The 18,789-nt window shown below is 40.4% G+C and overlaps 1 protein-coding gene across 1 annotated transcript in view; it reads right to left on the bottom strand.

Annotated features, from left to right (window-relative positions):
- Vps13c (vacuolar protein sorting 13 homolog C) overlaps positions 1–18,789 on the bottom strand; it is a 152,753-nt gene that overhangs the window by 53,234 nt on the left and 80,730 nt on the right. The window contains exons 36-48 of the mRNA XM_059268181.1: positions 18,029–18,162; positions 16,541–16,697; positions 15,668–15,747; positions 14,708–14,767; positions 13,793–13,955; positions 11,784–11,897; positions 10,476–10,579; positions 9,937–10,104; positions 7,259–7,563; positions 6,057–6,204; positions 3,937–4,087; positions 1,952–2,061; positions 293–462 (exon numbers count right to left, since the gene is read on the bottom strand). Of these exons, the coding sequence (XP_059124164.1) occupies positions 293–462; positions 1,952–2,061; positions 3,937–4,087; positions 6,057–6,204; positions 7,259–7,563; positions 9,937–10,104; positions 10,476–10,579; positions 11,784–11,897; positions 13,793–13,955; positions 14,708–14,767; positions 15,668–15,747; positions 16,541–16,697; positions 18,029–18,162 (1,864 nt within the window). The remainder of the gene's footprint in view (positions 1–292; positions 463–1,951; positions 2,062–3,936; positions 4,088–6,056; positions 6,205–7,258; positions 7,564–9,936; positions 10,105–10,475; positions 10,580–11,783; positions 11,898–13,792; positions 13,956–14,707; positions 14,768–15,667; positions 15,748–16,540; positions 16,698–18,028; positions 18,163–18,789) is intronic.

Below are 18,789 nucleotides of genomic sequence, written 5' to 3'. Positions count from 1 at the left end.
ATTCTGCCTACTGACAATCATCAGGAAAAACACATTACCAATCCTCCGTGGGTTTAGCCATTAAAACTCCTAAATCCTCTAGTTGTCATGGTTAAGATGGCACTTGGTTTTACTAATCAGTTCCCCTTTCATTTAAAGTTTGAAGCAGAGGGATCAGAGGGCACCATTATACCTTCTCACAATTCAATTCTGAAAATACAACCACAGGATAGACTCTCCCTAGGATCCATACCTCGAAATGGCAGCTGACATCCACCTGAAACCCTGCACCAGAAACCCTGATCTGACAAACCTGGATGTTGCTCTCTCAATGCCTTCTCGGAGATCATCAAGAGTGCACGTCTTCAGTTTAAGGCTGACATTCATAGACCCATCCTTGAACATCTTCCCTGCAGAGGCCATCAGGTGCAGTCTGAGCTCACCAAGACGGAAACTGTCGTTATGAAATGAAAGTCTGGACTCCTGTAGTACATTTTCCAAGCAAAGGAATACGTGATCTTTAAATACTATAAATACATTTAAGCACATTACTTAATTCAAAGCCTAAATGCAAACCAACTCACAACGTTTCTAAGTGCCAAGTCACACAAACCGAACTGAGTACTATGAACACGGGTGAGGACATGAGCACACTCAGGTGCCTGTGTGAACCCTTGGCACACGGGCCAGTACTCAACAAGTTCACTAATTTCAGACAGTACAGTGACTGCAGGGAGGTGAGAATGGTCGTGTTACTGGCAAAGAGAGTGCTTTTAACTTATAAACACAGACATAATCACACACTTGTGTAACTATTGACAGAAAGGACCTGTCACACAGCTGATGCTTTAACACACAGAAGACATCTCCAATCACTCCCTGACGTAGATGTCTAGAGTGGTGGTTTTTAGATAAGGCAAGGCTCATGCCCTGTAACAGTGAATGTTTCTAAGCAAAGTAAAAAGTTCCAAGTGGTTCCATGAGAATTACTAAGGACACAAACTGTACCACTGCTTAGTAGAGATAAAGGAAGCCACTGCACTACAAGTGTGAGCTCAGAAGAGTCTCAAATAAAGCAGTGAGAAACGACAGGGGGAAAAGTATAAGACAAATAAGGATATGCACCAAAAGGAAGGTGGCAGTATGCAGTGTCTACAAGAGTAAGGTTAAAGAAGGAAGCTGAAGACAGCAGCAGCATCCTCAGGCTGGAGATCAGCAGACGACTGTCCTTAAGTGAAATGAAGACTATGTGGAACTTGCACTTTCAGTAAAGGCGTTTGCTGAGATGTGAATGAGCACCAAACACTAGAACTTTAGGCAGTTCACTGCACAAACGACAGATGTTATCATAAAGCTCAACTGGAGAAACGTATGAATATTGTATAACTTCCAGAAAATATGAAGTGCAAATAGCATGTGAAATGCATATGAACACAGATATAAACTCTATAATAGATATAGACTGTGGGTATTATATGACATGTTATAGGCATTAACATATGACATAACTAATTTATAAAATAAAAATATTTATTACAAGATACTATACAGTACAAAATGGCTTTCTAAAGCACTTTTGACTTATTATATACAAGCTTATCTATTACTGACTGAGACATAATCATGTAGGGCTCCAAAGACAGCATTATTCTTCCTAAATAGTGATGACTACTAATACATAAAATTAAACATATGGCCAGTCAGTCATATGGAAAACTCCTCTATTAGTGATGGATAAAATGTATTTTGGTGTATGTTACTAGAAAGAGAGAAACCCTGAACAACCTTTCCTTGGACTGGTAAGAATACAAACCAGGCTGAGCATAGAGAACCATGTACATTTTTTCAGGCCAAATAGTGCTTTGTAGATGCATTGAATTTTATTAATAGTTAAAACAAAAAATGCCAACATACAAAAACTCTCAAGAGCAAAGGATTTATCTCTGGCAACAAAAAAAAATGTACTACTCACCTGGTGGCTATCATTGTTATAAAGGATGATGGACAGGGAGTCGAAGTGGAAGGCAAACTGAAGGGTGACAGTCTGATCCACAGGGGGCTTTGAGTCTGTCAACTCTTGTTCTGATGGTTCAAACAGGAATAAGAAAATCACACATCTCTTAGGTAGGTACATTATTTTAAACATTTTAAAGTTGGGATGGTAGGTCATTATTCTAAATTTGTATCATACTTTCTATCATATTTAAATAACTCACCAGACAATTAATAAAAATGGCAATGGCTGGTCACCACATAGTTAATAAAGGGCAAAATGGCAGAGGAAGACTACAGAAAAAAATGATCTTACAAATAATATCAAAACAACTTTTTAAAACATTCCTTCAAAGTAAGGCCAGTTACTGCAGCTTGTAATTACCACAGCACGTTTTTCCTAACTGCTTTGGTCATCCTCAAGACACTATGAAACTGAATGTACAGTAAAGTCAAACACTGCCTAGACTGGGTAGCTGGCCAAGATCTTCTGCGAGCCAAGAACTCTTCCCACAATCTTTAATGATCTAGAAGAGAAGACTTGCTCACTAGCAGACCTGGAGTGCACTGTGACGAGGAAGCCTTGGAATACTGGCGTGAAGGGACTCCTGAAGTAATTTCAATTTCCTTCCCGTCTTTAAACAGACAGGATATGCACAATAGATCCTGGTTCAATGCTTTAATAAAGCAAGTCTACAACCCTTTTGGAGACTCGGGGTCCTTCTTTAGGAAAATTACTAGAAAAGCAAGGCTTTGCCAGGCTGGAAAATACTGGAGCTTTTACTCAATGTTTTCAGAAAACAATTTCTGTTCCAATCTTTCATTGTATTTGCAGTTTGTATATGAACATATAAACGTTCCCAGGTGTCACATTAACCATAAAGTGAGAACCAGAAACACAAAGCTGATCACAGCTAAACCCGACGAGACCATTCATCTCCAACGTTTGTTCATCTCCACAGTGTCCTATCAACAACAGTCTACTTATCTAGCATTTGTATATACCCAATACAAACCCAAACTTGAAGGATGACCCTGGTGTCTCAACCATCTAAACCAGAAACCTCTTTTACATACTCTAAGGATCCCAAAACATGCTCAGCCTAACTATAGACGTAATGTTGGTATCATAACAGTAATTACTAATGGCAGCCTCACCAGTGAAGCACATGGAGCCGTATGGAGGGGTTCATGGGAGGAAAGGGCCCTTTATCTTGCTTTAGTTCTGGAAATATCACCTATTGACTATCCCGTAAGAACACCTGCGATCCACATCAATGACTTTAAATTATGCACAATGCCAAGCAGGGCACAGTGGGGCACACCTGTAACTCCAGCACCCAGAGACTGAATCGGCAGAACCATCACAGGTTCGAGCCCAGCCTGGCCTACAAAGTGAGAGTGTTCCTCAAAAATAATTAGAAAAGAAAGAAAAATAACTGAAATTATATCCCATGTTCCCCTTCAAATGGCTGAATTTAAAGGGCCACAGTACTCTTAAAACCTTTAATTTTAATAACCTAGAAATTCCCTGACACATTTCAGAGCACCATATCTCCATCAAAGCCAGGTATAAAACTACTACTGTAAGAGAATACCTTCCTTCCTCATGATTCAGTCAACACACCATGGTTCTTTTCTCTCTGAATTATGATGGCATCTTACTACACTACCTGCCAGCTTAGCGCCCACCTCAGTGCCTGGTGAATTCAGCAAACTTAGCTTCCACAAACCAAGGGCAAATACTCACTATGCAGGCAAGAACAATTGGCTCTCCCCTTGTCACAGACAATGTATACACCCACCTGAGGGAGCTTCAATAGGAGCCCCAACTCCAGCAGACCTTCCAGGGTAATCACTAAGAATGCTGAATCCTTTCACAGCACTGTGCTACAGAGCTAACAGAACACTGTATGATGCTGTTAATGTTTTGATACCAACACAAAACTCTTCATCAGCTTTTACCTTTAAAGTACTCAGGCCCACTCCGAGTATCTCTCTTCACTCTTGCAGCCTCTTGTGCAGACTGGGTAGGGCTTGGCTGTGAAGAAGCTTCCCCAAGGTTTTCCAGCAAAATTTTCATTAAAACTGTCAAGTCATCTTGACTAAGAGCAACCTGAAAACCACCAATAATTTGTTTACATGATGTAAGAAAAAATAGAATATGATGCCTTTATAGCTTCAGGAATGAATGATTTATCTATTTCATCTATTTGAGAGAAAGAAAGAGAGGGAGAGGGAGGGAGAGGGAGAGTGGGAGGGAGGGAGGGAGGGAGGGGACAAGAGAGGGAGGGAGGGAGAATGCATGTGCTGAGACCCCAGCATCAGTAGAGAAGTATTTCGTCTTATCTAGGATGACACATGCCTCCAGTGCAGCCAGACCCTTTGGAACCCAATGCCCTTCCTGCCTGACCTGGAACCACACCACCCTATTCCTAGGCTTCACTCCAGTCTCCACTCTGCCCCTCTCTCATCTCATCCAGCACTAGCTCCTTTGCTACCATTTGCTTCCCTCCAAGTTCAAGACAGGGAGGTGCTCAGTGTCTGGTCTCTACCAGAACTGAGATGTTCTCTTTCTCTGTAGCTCTGTTCTCCACACAGACACAACTGGACATACACAAAACATATGGTTAGCTTAGCAATAACTAATCCGACTACCAAGTATTCCCTAAGCCATCACGCACACCAGGAAAGCAGCATCTCCCTTTTTACCTTTACAAAAGGGCATGTGAGATAAGAAGAATAAAGGGCTCTTGAGACAGGTCTGTATCGGCTCTACGCCTTTAGGCTGTGTGTGAGCCAAGTTTCTCAGCTTCTTTAGTGCACGTCTTTTTTATCTTTAGGACATGAATAATAGCATTCTTTACAGTGGAGAGCTGCACAACATGAAGCAGCCAGACTGAACGAGACTGCCACCGGCTACTACGATCCACTAACTCGGGCTTTGCTTGGAAGCTTCTCATCCTTCTCCTTGGGCAGCCCTCCCTCCCCCAGCACACACACAAGTCCTCAAAGCGTGTAGAAGCACTTGCGTGTGAGCCGTTTTAAGCATTTGCATGTAACTTCACACAAAACACATACATGCATCTTCTTCAAGCACTGTTTAGCTTCCTGCCTATCTGATGATGGGGGAACGCGAAGCGCCAGGTAATAGCCAAGGACCTTTTGCTTATCCCAAGCCAGTCCTCTGGTAACATGTGGGGCATCAACTTTAAAACTTCCTTCTTGTGATGTCACCCAAGCCATCAGGCCGGCCTGGGCAGCAGCTAACTTGAGAAACTGCATCACCGATTAGGTGGCCCTTCCACACCTCTGGAGGACAATACTGAGAGTGGGCCCCACACTTGAAGTGACCTCCAGGAAACACGTTACTGGGGTCATCCACTGATTCCTTCCTGGTTGCACCCCTGACCTCAGGAACCTGGACACACCCAAACTGTGCCACTGGAAATACTGCTGCCTCCTAAAGAAATGCACATGCCTACTCAAATAACTATTTCTAAATAAAAGAGAGTCCCTATACAGTGCAATACTAGTCAAGCTGTTATATCTCAACACAGGCAAATCACACATCAATAAAACATCCCTAAACTAAAAAAAAAAAAAAAAAAAAAAAAAAAACTTTTGTTTTGAATGTGATATCTGAGCATCACTTTGAATTCTCTGACAATTTTACTACATTAAGAATTTAAGCCTGGTGGTGGTGGCACGTGCCTTTAATCCCAGCACTCAGGAAGCAGGGCCAGGCGGTTCTCTGTGAATTCGAGGCCAGCCTGGTCTCCAGAGCGAGATCCAGGACAGGCACCAAAACTACACAGAGAAACCCTGTCTCGAAAAACAAAAAACAAAAAACAAAAAAGCAAAAAAGAATTTAATCAAATTTTCTAATTTAAAAAAATATTATTTTTCAGTAGATTCCCCACAGGCTTCATCTGAGGCTTCATCCTGGCTTTCCCAAGTATCTAACTAAAGTGAAATAAAGAACAGTGTGGGACAAGGACCTCACTGTGGTTTTCAGACACACCGGAAACCGCACTGTGAGCAATACAAGCCTACCCAGCACTTTCTACAATTTACATACTCACCTGCATAGGCTGAAGTTTTCCTTTTATCTCCATGCCTGGAATCTCTGTGTACCATGCTGCTGACAAATTCCGCTGAACAGACAAAAGCATGTTCACTGGTTTTAAGATTTCAATGTCATGTTGAAGTGAGTCGGTCTGTAAAACAGTTCTGAAAGAATAACAAAGATTTCTTGTAAATATCCACATATTTTTTAATTTATATCATAAAATTTGGACGGCCATATTTTGTATGCTTTTATAACACTTTCCTGAACATTCAAAAGCTGTGATCAGGATTATTTTAGAACATGTTTCTTTTCATATGTCAACCCATCAGAATAAATCAGGCTTATATGCACAGCTATCTGAAACAATAAACTCAGATAAACTTTGAATCAGATTTGATGAATATGTCTACTGTCACCAGGACTGTTTGATAGAGCACTAGTATAATGCTGTGTAAGCCAATGCCAGACCTTTCCAAAACCAAACCATTAAGAAAGTCACTGTGTATTTAGCCTTAACATAGTATTATTTCTCCAAACGCAGGAGAAAAACCTATCAAATCTACAAGTTAACGAACATATACAGCCATTTCTAGTTTGTCCACCACTAACTGTTTACATAACCACGTAAGGTAAGTACTGCTGTTCACCAGAGTCAAGGCTTTCATATTTTGATTTATGGACTCTTGCATGCTTCACTGAAAACTCCTAAATGTTACAAGGTTTAGGAGTGAACATCTTAAATCATACTACAATTCAGGAAGACATCTCTATCACACAGAAAAATAAATAGCTATGTATAACTAAGAAAAATAAATAAATGTTGCTAAATATAGAGTTCTTTTTCTATCTTGAGATAAGGTGTCACTATGTTGGGTAAGCTCATCTCAAACTTGTGAGCTCATGACTCTCCCACCTCAACATCCTGAGTAGGTGGGACTAGAGGCATGTGCCCCGCCCCTTCCTCATTAGGAAATTTTAATTTTATAATCATTTTTAAAGAATGGGGAAAATAACCATATTATAAAACTATTAAGACAAAACACAGGCCCTACAAAGCATACTACTATTAACTACCGGCCAGAAAGCAGGAGTCAGTTTCCTAATTGAAATAAACACAGAATGAGAATTGTGAATCAGCACAGTGATTACTGTAGGTGAAAATAAATTTATAAAAATGCAGAGAAGGCAACGAACAGCTGGCTGACACACACATACCTGGAGAGCTTCAGCTGAGTAAGCTGGATGCTCATCTTATCAGCCACTGGGGGAAGAGAGAAGCGCTCCACAGGAACCAAGCTAAATTTGTTCTCCACCCTGATTAAGCCAAGATCCGCTATAACGGCATTAGGTGACGCAGAAGACTGGGGGATAGTAATGACGGGTGCTTTCAAATTGATGTCCATCAGAAGCCGGAAGCTCTTCTGAGCCAGGTCCTTCACGCTGGACGCAGCTCTTTCAGCAGCCTGGACTGTGGCTGTGCTCAAGGCTTCTTTGGCAGTTTGGAAATTGTTGAGGAAGCTCTGTTAGGAGAGAATGGCAGGTAGACACAGTCCCCCACAGAATACCCTGCAGAAGCATTTACTCTGAATGAAAGCTCAATAAAGAGGGCGTGTGAGAGAAATGTTATTTTTGACTTAAGCAACCATTTCCCTCAGAATGACCAGGCATCTTAAACTGGAATTTAAATGAAAAGGATGTCAGACAGCACTTTATCCCACAGCAGGCTCCACTCTGTGCTTTCAGGATGTGGGAATAAAGTTTATTCTTGGCAACTAATGCCTTAAGAGCTTATTCATGAAGGTTTTGTAATGTACCAGAAATGTCAAACATGGTAAATTGTCTATCATCTTGCAATCATTAACAAGAATCAAAAGTTATTTGTGGTAAGATATACTTCACCTCCATTTCAACTGAAAATAAAGTATTTTCCAAATGAAGAATCTAAAAACAATATTCTTAGTATGCATCCATTAATCACACAAGAGTGACGTCATTTCTTCTACTACCCCAAGACACACACATTCTAGAAACATAAACATGATGATTTAGGTAGAAATGGTTGACCAGTAAGCTCTTAAACTGGAAGGTTTAAACTCTTCAGCCCATGGTATTTGCAAGGGCCCAGTAAAAATAAGAAATTCATGGCCTGGTTCATCACAAATATAATCGAAACTCTAAGTTTCAATATTTGTTCTTCAACTACATGATGACATTTGGGCATTCTACCAAACAACTAATACTGAAAAGCCCTAAATAACAATATCAAATAATACAAACAGTAAAATACATAAAAATAATAGCTTGGTGTGGTGGTGTACACCCTTAGTCCCAGCACTTAGGAGGTAGAGGCAGGAGAATCACAAATTCAAGGTCATCCTCAGCTACACAGTGAACATGAGGCCAGTTTGGGCTATATGGGATCCTATGTATAAAAAAGCAAACCAAGTATTAAAAAATCAAACAATACATATGTGTGTATGTATACATACATAAATAAAAATAAAATACCAAAATGTAACTATGAAAACATTAGAGAATGATAGTTTTTGCTTTGTTTTGTTTTGTGGTTTTTAGAGACAGGGTTTCTCTGTATAGCCTTTGCTGTCCTGGAACTCGCTCTGTAGACCAGGCTGGCCTCAAACTCACAGAGATCTGCCTGCCTCTGCCTCCCAAGTGCTGGGATTAAAGGTGTGCTCCACCACCTCCCAGATGAGAATGACAGTTTTTTATGTTCTAAACAAGGATTAAAGCTTCCATTTGGGGGCCAGTAACATGACTCAACTGGTAAAGGCACTTACTGCCCAAGCCTGGCAAGCTGAATTCCAGCCCTGGAACCCATGACGGTAGGAGAAAACCAACTCCACAACATTGTCTTCTGACCTGCAGACGGTATGCTGTGGCATGCATGCCAACACACAATACACATGTACACACACACATACAATAATTTAAAAAAAAAAACAAAAACCTCCATTTGGTTACACAGAGGCTATCCAGTGAGACTTTACTCAGAGTCAGAGAATCTGAGCTTGCTTTACCCAGCAGGGCTGCATAAGGGGATGATTTGGCCATGGGTGTGTTTACCAGGTGTATGGAGGGGTCTACACTTAGCTGTACAGTGTGCTTTGATCTTGCAAGGGGGAGGTCTTTTGCCTCTCCCCTTGGCATATTATAAAAAGCCCTTTTGAATAAACCTCTTGGCAGCTGGGTATTGACCCAGGCCCTCCCGAAGCTATCCTATGTCTCCATCTTTCTTATCATCTCTATCTTTCTACCTAATATTTCCTAATTCCTCTCTCCTCCACCCAAGAGCCCTTTGAAAAGTGGGAGCATGTCAGAGCCGGACTCACACAGACTCCCACAGTTTACCATCATTTAAAATATTTACTTAATTAAAACATTCTGTTCAGCATTTGGGTGTTTATTATACAGCCCTTATTATAGTCCCAATCTTCAATGTTCCCCACAGATTCTGTGCTGAAGATTGGGCTACGAGGCTGTGACACTACTGATGCACCATGACTTTTAGAGTGGGGCCTGATAGAAGGAAGTGCAGCCACTGGGGGATGCTCTTTACGGGGACACTGGGACCTGGACCCCATCGCTCCTCTCTGTTCCCCAGCAGCCATGAAGTCAACAGCCCTGTACCAGCATACACCCTCCATCAGGATGGTCTCCCAAGCCCCAAAACAAGACAGCCAAGCAATCATGGACCTATTCATCTAAGAGTCCAAATATGTCTTTTTAATGCTATAAGCTCAGGTATCTTGTCACAGTGATGGAAGGCTAACAAACATACCATATTAGTGAAAATTTTAACTGTCTAGACTCAGGTACATGGCCACAATATTTAGACCTCCGTGAGAAATAAATGCGAATAAAAATAAACTTACCAAAAGAGACATGAAGAATTTATGAACATAGACAATCTGAATACAGCCCACTTTGAGACTAAGTTTGCCGTCCACTTTAGACATGTCACCATAGGCCTCGCCTTCTGTGGCTTCTGGGTACAGAGTCATCTGGAATCTGAAGACTTCATCTCCCAAAATAGAGACAGCCTGACATTACAAGACAATCGGTTATGACAGCGGAGCTACAGAATCCTGGTCACTGGACCCTCCGGACCCAGGGGTCTGACAGGTGAAAAACAACCGGGGAACTCAACCTTTAACATCTGTCAGCGTTTCCCTTCCCTACAAACGTCACTTCATTAATGAATGCCTACCCATCACTAAACTTGGCAGAAGTAACTTTTTCAAATCGTTACACAGTGGGCTTTACGACCTGAAATCAACCTTCCATTTTCAGCTCCAGCCCTAGTATGCCCAACACGTCAGACAGACAGACACCACACGTACAGCAGACAAATAAACAGCGGCATCTGGTCCCCAAACAACACACTCCAACAGGAAATCGGCTTTGTAATTACCTTTTTGTGAATGGACAGTGAATCAACATTCATAACTATGATATTCTCAAGTCTGGCAAACACATCAGTCTCCTTTGGCTTCACAGAAATAGAGGCATCCATTCCTACAGGAGACATGCCATTTATAGATATTTCCTATTTGTGAGCAAGCTTAAATGCATTAACATACTACTGAGATACAGGGTAAATAAAAATTACTACCAGACATGCTAACACAACTACTTCCCATGTATGAGATACCTTAAAAAAATGGTTGTACCCCTTTTAAATCAGCATATACCTTGTCTATAAAAGTCAAGAAAATTTAAAATATAAAAGCCACTAAGTTTTAAATAAAGTAATGTCATTTCTCTGAAAACAATATCCTATGCATTGGTGAGATCAGAGCCACTCACTTGGGGGGACAGTATTTTCCAATGCACTTCACAAATACATGTTATTAAAACTGTAATAAGCGTCATCTTATGGCTAGGAATCTATAATCTTGTAAATTTTAAAAAGTTTGTCATGCTCATGATATCAAAGGCGTAAGGGTTTGAAAACCACTGCTCCTCATGGGAGACTGCCGACAGCTACAGGCGTGTTGATGGAATGTTGCTGATTTTCCAACCTTCTAGAATTGTCCACACACATATAAATGTATAAATGCCACCCTCATAACAACCATGTCTCCACTTACAGGAGAAAGGAAGGTAGAGAAAGGTAATTTGTTCCACACTGGCCAGTGGTCAGCTTCAAGGGCTGAGCCACTGCAGGCTTTCCTAGAACCTACTGCATAACCTGAGGCTGAAGTCTCGACTCAAGCTGTTGACAAGAAAAGTTTAAAACGTCTTTCACAAGCTGGGCGGTGGTGGCGCACGCCTTTAATCTCAACAATCGGAGGCAGAGGCAGGCAGATCTCTGTGAGTTCAAGGCCAGCCTGGGCTACAGAGTGAATCCCAGGACAGCCAGGGCTGCTATACAGGGGAAAAAAAAAAACTGCCTTTCACAAATATATTTTGCTATGTTATGTATGCTCGAGATACAAGGGAAAAAAGGAAAATGACTTTTACTTTTATACTTGAGAGTTACTATGATATTTACCTGTTTGAAGTTATCTTATTCTGAAAACGCAATCACATAAAACCATAAGCCTCAGATGTGTTCTACATTTTTTAAATGTATGAGGACTATCTCAAGTCAGCAATGAATCATAACAAGTTTACCTCTATTGCCTCAAAGTACATTTGTTCAAAGCTTGCATACATTCTTCAATATAAACAAATCTTACTAAACTTTCCAAACTACTATGGAAGAATAATTACTTACCATGTATTTTAATATCTGCTATGTTACTCTTTTGATCACAAACGAAAATGTTAAAGGCATTTAATTCAGCTGTGATCTTCAAATCAAACACATCACCTTCAGAAGTGCTGGGCACTGAAAAGCAGTGGAAATCAGTGGTCAATGATGTACAAAGACGGTAAAACACCGTGTTAAGTTCACTAATAAAAAGATCATATAATGTGCAAATGGAACCCTTAATATCTCTATCAAGACAATATAAATACGGATTTTGCCACTCATATAAAATCTAGCATGTTGGCCTTCAGTTATGGATAAAGGCAACCACAACACCTAAATAGTGCTACTCACTAGGCAGACATGTTCCTGCAGTTTTATTTTTTCCTCTAGGAAAAGAAACCCTCTAAATTAGATTCTAGAATTTGATTAGTACAAAGTTTTTAACTAGTCACATGACATACTAGATCAAAGAATAATTCATGAAAATTGAAACAGTAATGAGTAGTCAATGAAATTCCTATTATTCACTATGTCCTTTACATGTTCTTTAACTGAAGATCCAACCCAGTTTCTCTAGATTATATGCTATGGGTTCATAAGTAATTCTATGATAGAGTCACTAAGAAAAGCACATAATATGCCAAAGTTAAAAAAAAAAAAATCACAAAATGTGTACGGAAGAATGCAGCCAGGCTAAGCGTGGCAGCAAATCCTACACTCCAGAGGCTAAGGTGGAAGGAGTGCCTGAGTTTGAAGCCAACCTGAGCTATACAGTGAATTCAAGCCCAGCCTGGGCTACGTATAGCGAGATGTTACCTCAAAACAACCAAACAAATAAAAAAGAATCACAACTGAATGGGTTTAATTTTTTTGTGCAGTCCTGACAACTCCGTCTTCCATGCAGAAAACAGAACTTTCCTATACACAAAAAGCTTGGGGCTCTCAGTTTTTTACCCTAACATGACAGGCTGTTTCCTTTCTCAACATTTGGTGCAGGAAAAACAAACCATAAAGTCAAGTTGTGCAGCAAAACCAGAGAACAGTTCGGTTGGATTAAGGTTGCCTGAACACTGGCCCCCATTCACTCCGCTGTGCTATGAATGGTATATGCATATGTTAAAATGAGATGATATTTCTAAGAACACTCTCTCTTAAAGATATTAATGTGTTAAGCACATTGTGACAAGGAAGTCGGGTGTGGTGGCCACATTTAGAAAGCTCTCCCTCTTAGGAGGCTGAGGCAGGAAGATCAAGAGTTCAAGCCCAGCCTGGGCTACACAGCAAGACACCATCAAAACAACAAAGAAGAGGAAATTCTGCTTCTAACAACATTATCCTCCTATGGTTTTAAAAGTTCAGATCTTTGGATCGAAAAGTACTAAAAATTTTATACTTAAGATGTCAGTAAAATAGATATAATTCAAGCTGGGAATAATCAGAAACTTATTATATCATCTTAAAAAATAAGTAAACATTTCAATTAAAAATCAGGCACATGTTCTTTTTTCACTTGGTATTTTATGCCCAATATTTCAGACTATAAGTCATGCACCTGGTGAACATAGACCAAATTCTATGTGTGACTGAAACAGGGATGAAATGAAAGGTCAGGGTGAATCTGTCCCTTCTGTGAGATCCTCCTTCAATGCCCAAAAGGAACTCACAACGGCTGTGCACGGCAGCACTGACTGAAGAGGGCCTCTGTGGCTACGCGTGACTGTCGCCATCTTTTAACTTCTTACCTTCTCACTTTTACTGGACAGAAGACTACAAAGAGGTGTCAACGTAAAGAACCTACAAATTCTATTTTATGTAAGAGCCAGAGAGGGAAACCACTAGAAGTACACGATTACTATTAACACTTATTTCAAATTCTTCAATAAACTGCCATGTTCTCCTGTAAGAGCAGAATCTGTTTTCTTCAGAAACCACCCTGAGCTGTTAGACTCGGTGAACATGGAGGTGTTAACATTTATCCTGGCTTCATATACACGAGTTATTCTATGAGAGCGTATTGGAAAGACTGATACCGGCTTTGATGGCAAGACTTTTGGATTCCCCCACAAGTGGCTTCAGCTCAGATTCCTTCTGAGAGGAGGAAGGGTCGGAGGACGGGACAGCAGATGACAAAAAATCCATAAGGGAAAGTAAAGCTTCCAAATGAAGCACCAAGTCCAAAGATGAAAACGAAACCTAAGACAATGAACATCAGAGAGGAGGGTTTCAGGAATAGTCACACCATCATTGTGGGGACGGTCACACCATCATTGTGGGGACAGTCATACCACTAGGGGGATGGTCATGTCATTGGGGTCACAGTCACACCACTGGGTTGTGTTTCAGTGTATGTAACTAACACAAGAATAGCTCAACTGAGGACCTTTTCTAAATAATTAAGAATGAATTACTAATTTCATTTTAATCCTTTTTATTACTATTATACTGTCAGTCCTTACCAGACAACAAACCAATGCTCTGTCCACTCCCAGTGCAGACATGAATTCTAACCTCAGCCAAGCTTGACGAGTCTTAAATAAAGAGATGGAAGCATTCCTACACTGACAACATATGCTCAAATGGACTGTGTGTGTCTATACTAGGCCATGTTCTAGCCTTTCTTTATTCTAGACCTAAAGCCAATAGAGAATTCAAATGTTCAATGCTGCCATCAACATCAGGCCTAATAACTACAGTAGGCAAAATCTCCTCAAAATAAAAATTATTTGTATATTTCACAAATAATAATTAATTCACATTTTCAAATAATCTTTTCAGAAACAAGTTTTGGCAAGACTGTTATTTCAATTCTATATGCACTAATTTTAGATCTGTTACTACTGCCCCCAATTCTAATTTTAGGTCTTGCATCTTAGAACTGAAAGTGGCCACCAAGCTACATTTAATCATCAATAACCCAGTCTTAAGATGAATGACAAGAGACTTACCTTCAGCTTCTGTTTGGTGTTATCGTGAACAGTTTTAAACTCTGGTCCATCACTGTCTGCCTATAAGCAGTTGATAATTAAACCACGGAGTTAAAAACAGTAGAATTTCACACAGTGGAAAACACATATATTTCACATCTTAAAGTATGCTATTAAGAGATGACAAACACGTTTCTTATAGGCAAATAAATATGCCCTCAAAACTGACCACATAAACATGCTCTATATTCTACAGATGCAAAATCTCCAACTCCTTATTCTACCCTGGAGATGTCAGTGCACCTAAATAGGTGGGCTGTGGAAAAGGCTGCTATCTCATTTATAACACACTTCTCCTCAGGATATGGCACAGCTTTGAACTGTTCACTCCCATTTATTCAACAGCCCCAGAGCAGCTCATTAAGTTAGTGGAGTATAAAGGATTTTGACATGCTTCCATAATTCATCATCAACCAACTTGGACTGAAAAAAAACTTAGGAGTGAAATCCAAATATTAAGTATGAGGGGAATATAAATAACTTCTCATACTTTGATACTAACCACAGAAATTAAATGAGGTACTGTAATGCTTAGCTTTAATTGTCAACTTCACAAAACCTAGAATCATCTGGAAAGCAAGTCTCAATGAGGGTTGTCTACATTAAGCTGGTCTGTGGGCATGTCCATATAGGACTGTCTTCAGTGAACTGATATGGGCAGCACTATTCCCTAGGCAAGGGAATAATAATAATAGTGGAGAAATGAGCTGAGCACAAATGAGCAGGCAATATGTATGTGTTCATTTCTCTCTGCTCCTTACTGTGGATATGTGATGTCACTGGGCATTTCAAGTTCCTGTCCCGATTCACCTACAATGATAGACTGTAGCCTGGGATTATAAGGTAAAATAAATCTTTTCTCCACTAAACTGCCTTTCTGTATTTATCACAGCCACAGAATGAAACCAGAACAGGTGGTACCTTAGTGAACAGCATTTTCAGGAGAGTTCCATCAGACACATTAGAGGAGTTGACAATGTACAGAGGCTCGCCTTTAGAATCTGGAAGGAAAAGGAAAGTCTGATCCATGTCATCCCTTCAGTACTTCAAGCATCTTGTAAGACAGAACCAGCCAGTTACACAGAGAAATGCTAACGAGAGAACTGTACACAAAACAAACAAATGTATTTCACTGTCTATAAATCGTATCTCAAAAAGTCTAGCTTTGAGAAACTGGAAAGAAAAAGTGGAAGACTGAAAACTTAACAACAGAACAGCACTAGTCAGTAACAGCTCTCATACACTAGTCCTACAGGGATGACCCTCGCAGGAACAAACCCTAACATGATACACAGCAGCTATAAAACACAAGGAGGGATTATTCTCAACCCAAGTTTATCTTCTGAAAGATGATCCAGAATCCTTAGCAAGTTTAAACCAACAGGAACTATAAAATTCAGAGAGCTGCAAATTTCAACAGTGAACTTAAAAAATCCAGGATACCCACTAAACAGTGACTTCATAGTCACCTGGGAGGAAGTGAGACTGGCAGCTGAAGCTAAGTGTCTCCTTCTATATATTTACGTTTTGTTCAACTTTTACTTTTTACAAGCACCTACTAACGTCATTTAAAACAGACCTAAACGTTCATGTAATGTGCAAGTAAATCAATGTAAACTTAGGCTTCCTAGTAAATTAATTTCTCAAAAGGGGTCTTTGTGCTTTATTCCACCATCACCAACACACTGGGTATGTCAGGAACACACACAGCAGGCAGTGTGCGGGATGCAGCACTGTGTTTACGCAGGTCATGAGGCCTGCACTGCCTTTCCACAGATGGGCCTGCACACCTACCAGGAAAGTCAAAGCACCGCATGCTAATTTCTCTCAGGTAAGCTTCAGCAGTCATGTCGTGGGCTTTTACTTTGGCTTCCATCCCAAGATGCAGGATCTTCAGCTCGTGTAAGGGTGCGCCTTTCTTTTCCGCTTTCTTCATCAAAGTCACCACAACCTGAAAGAAAGAGGATGGATTACCACAAACTGCTTCACTAGTACAACGTGACAATAAGGACTGAGTAACTACACATAGTCACATTAAGAAACTCACATGAGGAAAAGATATTCCGAGCCTGAAAATCACCTATTGTTAATTACCTTACATATATTTCAGATTTTTGAGACATCACCATTTTCTAGAGATTTTCAAAGGTAAAGTACCAAAAAAAAAGATGGGGAAGGGATGAAAGAGTGGCAGGAAGGGAGGCAGGCAGTGGTCCAATCCTAGAAGTCCTAACTGATCAACAGCTCCTGTCTGAAATTCTGTTGAAAGCAGCAGCTAATTTTTACACAAATCCTCAAGGAAGGCTTCTTAACCTTGGGCTACTGAGTAGGGTGCTATCCTGAGCATAATAGGTCATTCATAGCACTCCTGCCTCTACCCACTAGGTGGCAGTCTTCCTGTATATAGTGACAGTACAATACCAAATACCCACCCGGCAAGCACAAATCCCTTCCCTCCAGCCCAACCGGGTCCACAGGTTGTCTTAGTGTATATAAAAAATGCCAGGAATAGAGCTTACGTATTCCATGCCCACCCCTTTCTATCTATGCCCACCCTTTCTATCTATGCCCACCCCTTCTATATATGCCCACCCTTACTCTCTTTACCCACCCTTTCTACCTAACCCCAAACCCTTTCTTTACTCCATTTTCTCAAACTATTACTTTTCTTCCCAAACTCCACTCAAATGTCACTTCCTCCCAGAAACCTTCCCTAGCCCTCTCAGCCTGCTCAGATGCCCAGTAGTACCATCTACACCACAGGCTCTCAAAGTAGCCTACCCTGAGCCTATTTTTAATGGAAATACAAAACCATATTTTGAATCTATTTTCTAATGTGTCCTTAGCCCTGGCACATACATGGGACAGAGGTAGAATAGATAAAGAAGAAAACCCACACTAAAGTAATATAGCATTTTTAAATGCGCACGATCTGTGCTTTACTCTACAGAGAATTCCTAACATTTATTTGCAAAAGATTTTTCTATTTCCGTCACTTGTCTTTCTTACATGAAAATCCAAAACAAGCTACATTCCAACATCCTATAATGACTAAAAAGCGAGTTACAAGAAATTCTTCCACTTTCTCTAAAAAACACTGGATCCCTAAAATGTAATTGGTCCTTAGTAAGTCCTCAAAGCTTAAAAGCACACACTATCACATTAATAGTCTAAGATTTTTCTCATACATATCAATTATCTACAAATTTAGCTTAATAGAAACAATAGAAATATCCATAACCTGTTCACTGCACTTCGTAAAAGGGGATGAAAATTACACACCTCCTTAATTTCAAAGTTTAACAGTACATTAATGATGTCTATGGATCTGGTCTCTTCCACTCTGGCTGGTGACGCATCCTGCGTGGTGTGTACGCCCTGTGGCATGGAGAACTCTCGGCATGCTTTCGTTCCACCTAAAGATGGTAAACAGAAATCCGTGCTTCTATTCAGTCCTTTTTTCACAAACACTTGCTGTAAACATTCATGAGCACTCTGAAGATCCACAAATCCGTAACAGTTCTCAGCCTTAGCAAGCTCATGGTTTAATAAAGAGACACACAGGCTGAAAGTCAACCGGAAGAATGGAGCCATACCTATTCACAGGAAACAGGCAAATGCCAATCGACTGTACATAAAATGCAGAGAGAAGTCAGGGAGATAAATATTAACACAATGAAGCACCCACACAGGCAGGCGTTCCTCACAGAAAAGAGAGTCCACCTTTTTAAAGGTGAGAAATGATGGGAAACCATACAGAGATGGCACATGGCAAGGTGTACAAACAAAATGGACTGTAGTATGGCTAAGGCATGAGGCGGGTAACTAGAGATAAGGCTAAGAAAGGAAAGGGGCCAGGTATGCCAGCCTAGGGAGGAAAAAAAAAGCTCCATAGCTATGATGCTGTTCTGAAACACATACCACGAAGGGCAATACAACTGCTTTCTAACCTATAACACACAAAAAATAATAAAGCTATCATTTGTTATATGTGCACCCTCACACATGGTTGTAGACACTGAGCAAGAAGCTATGCATAGACT

This window comes from Peromyscus eremicus, chromosome 7 (assembly GCF_949786415.1).
Source record: "Peromyscus eremicus chromosome 7, PerEre_H2_v1, whole genome shotgun sequence".
Taxonomy (NCBI): domain Eukaryota; kingdom Metazoa; phylum Chordata; class Mammalia; order Rodentia; family Cricetidae; genus Peromyscus; species Peromyscus eremicus.
The sequence above is the reverse complement of the archived record's forward strand: the minus strand, read 5'-3'. Positions and strand labels throughout refer to the sequence as shown.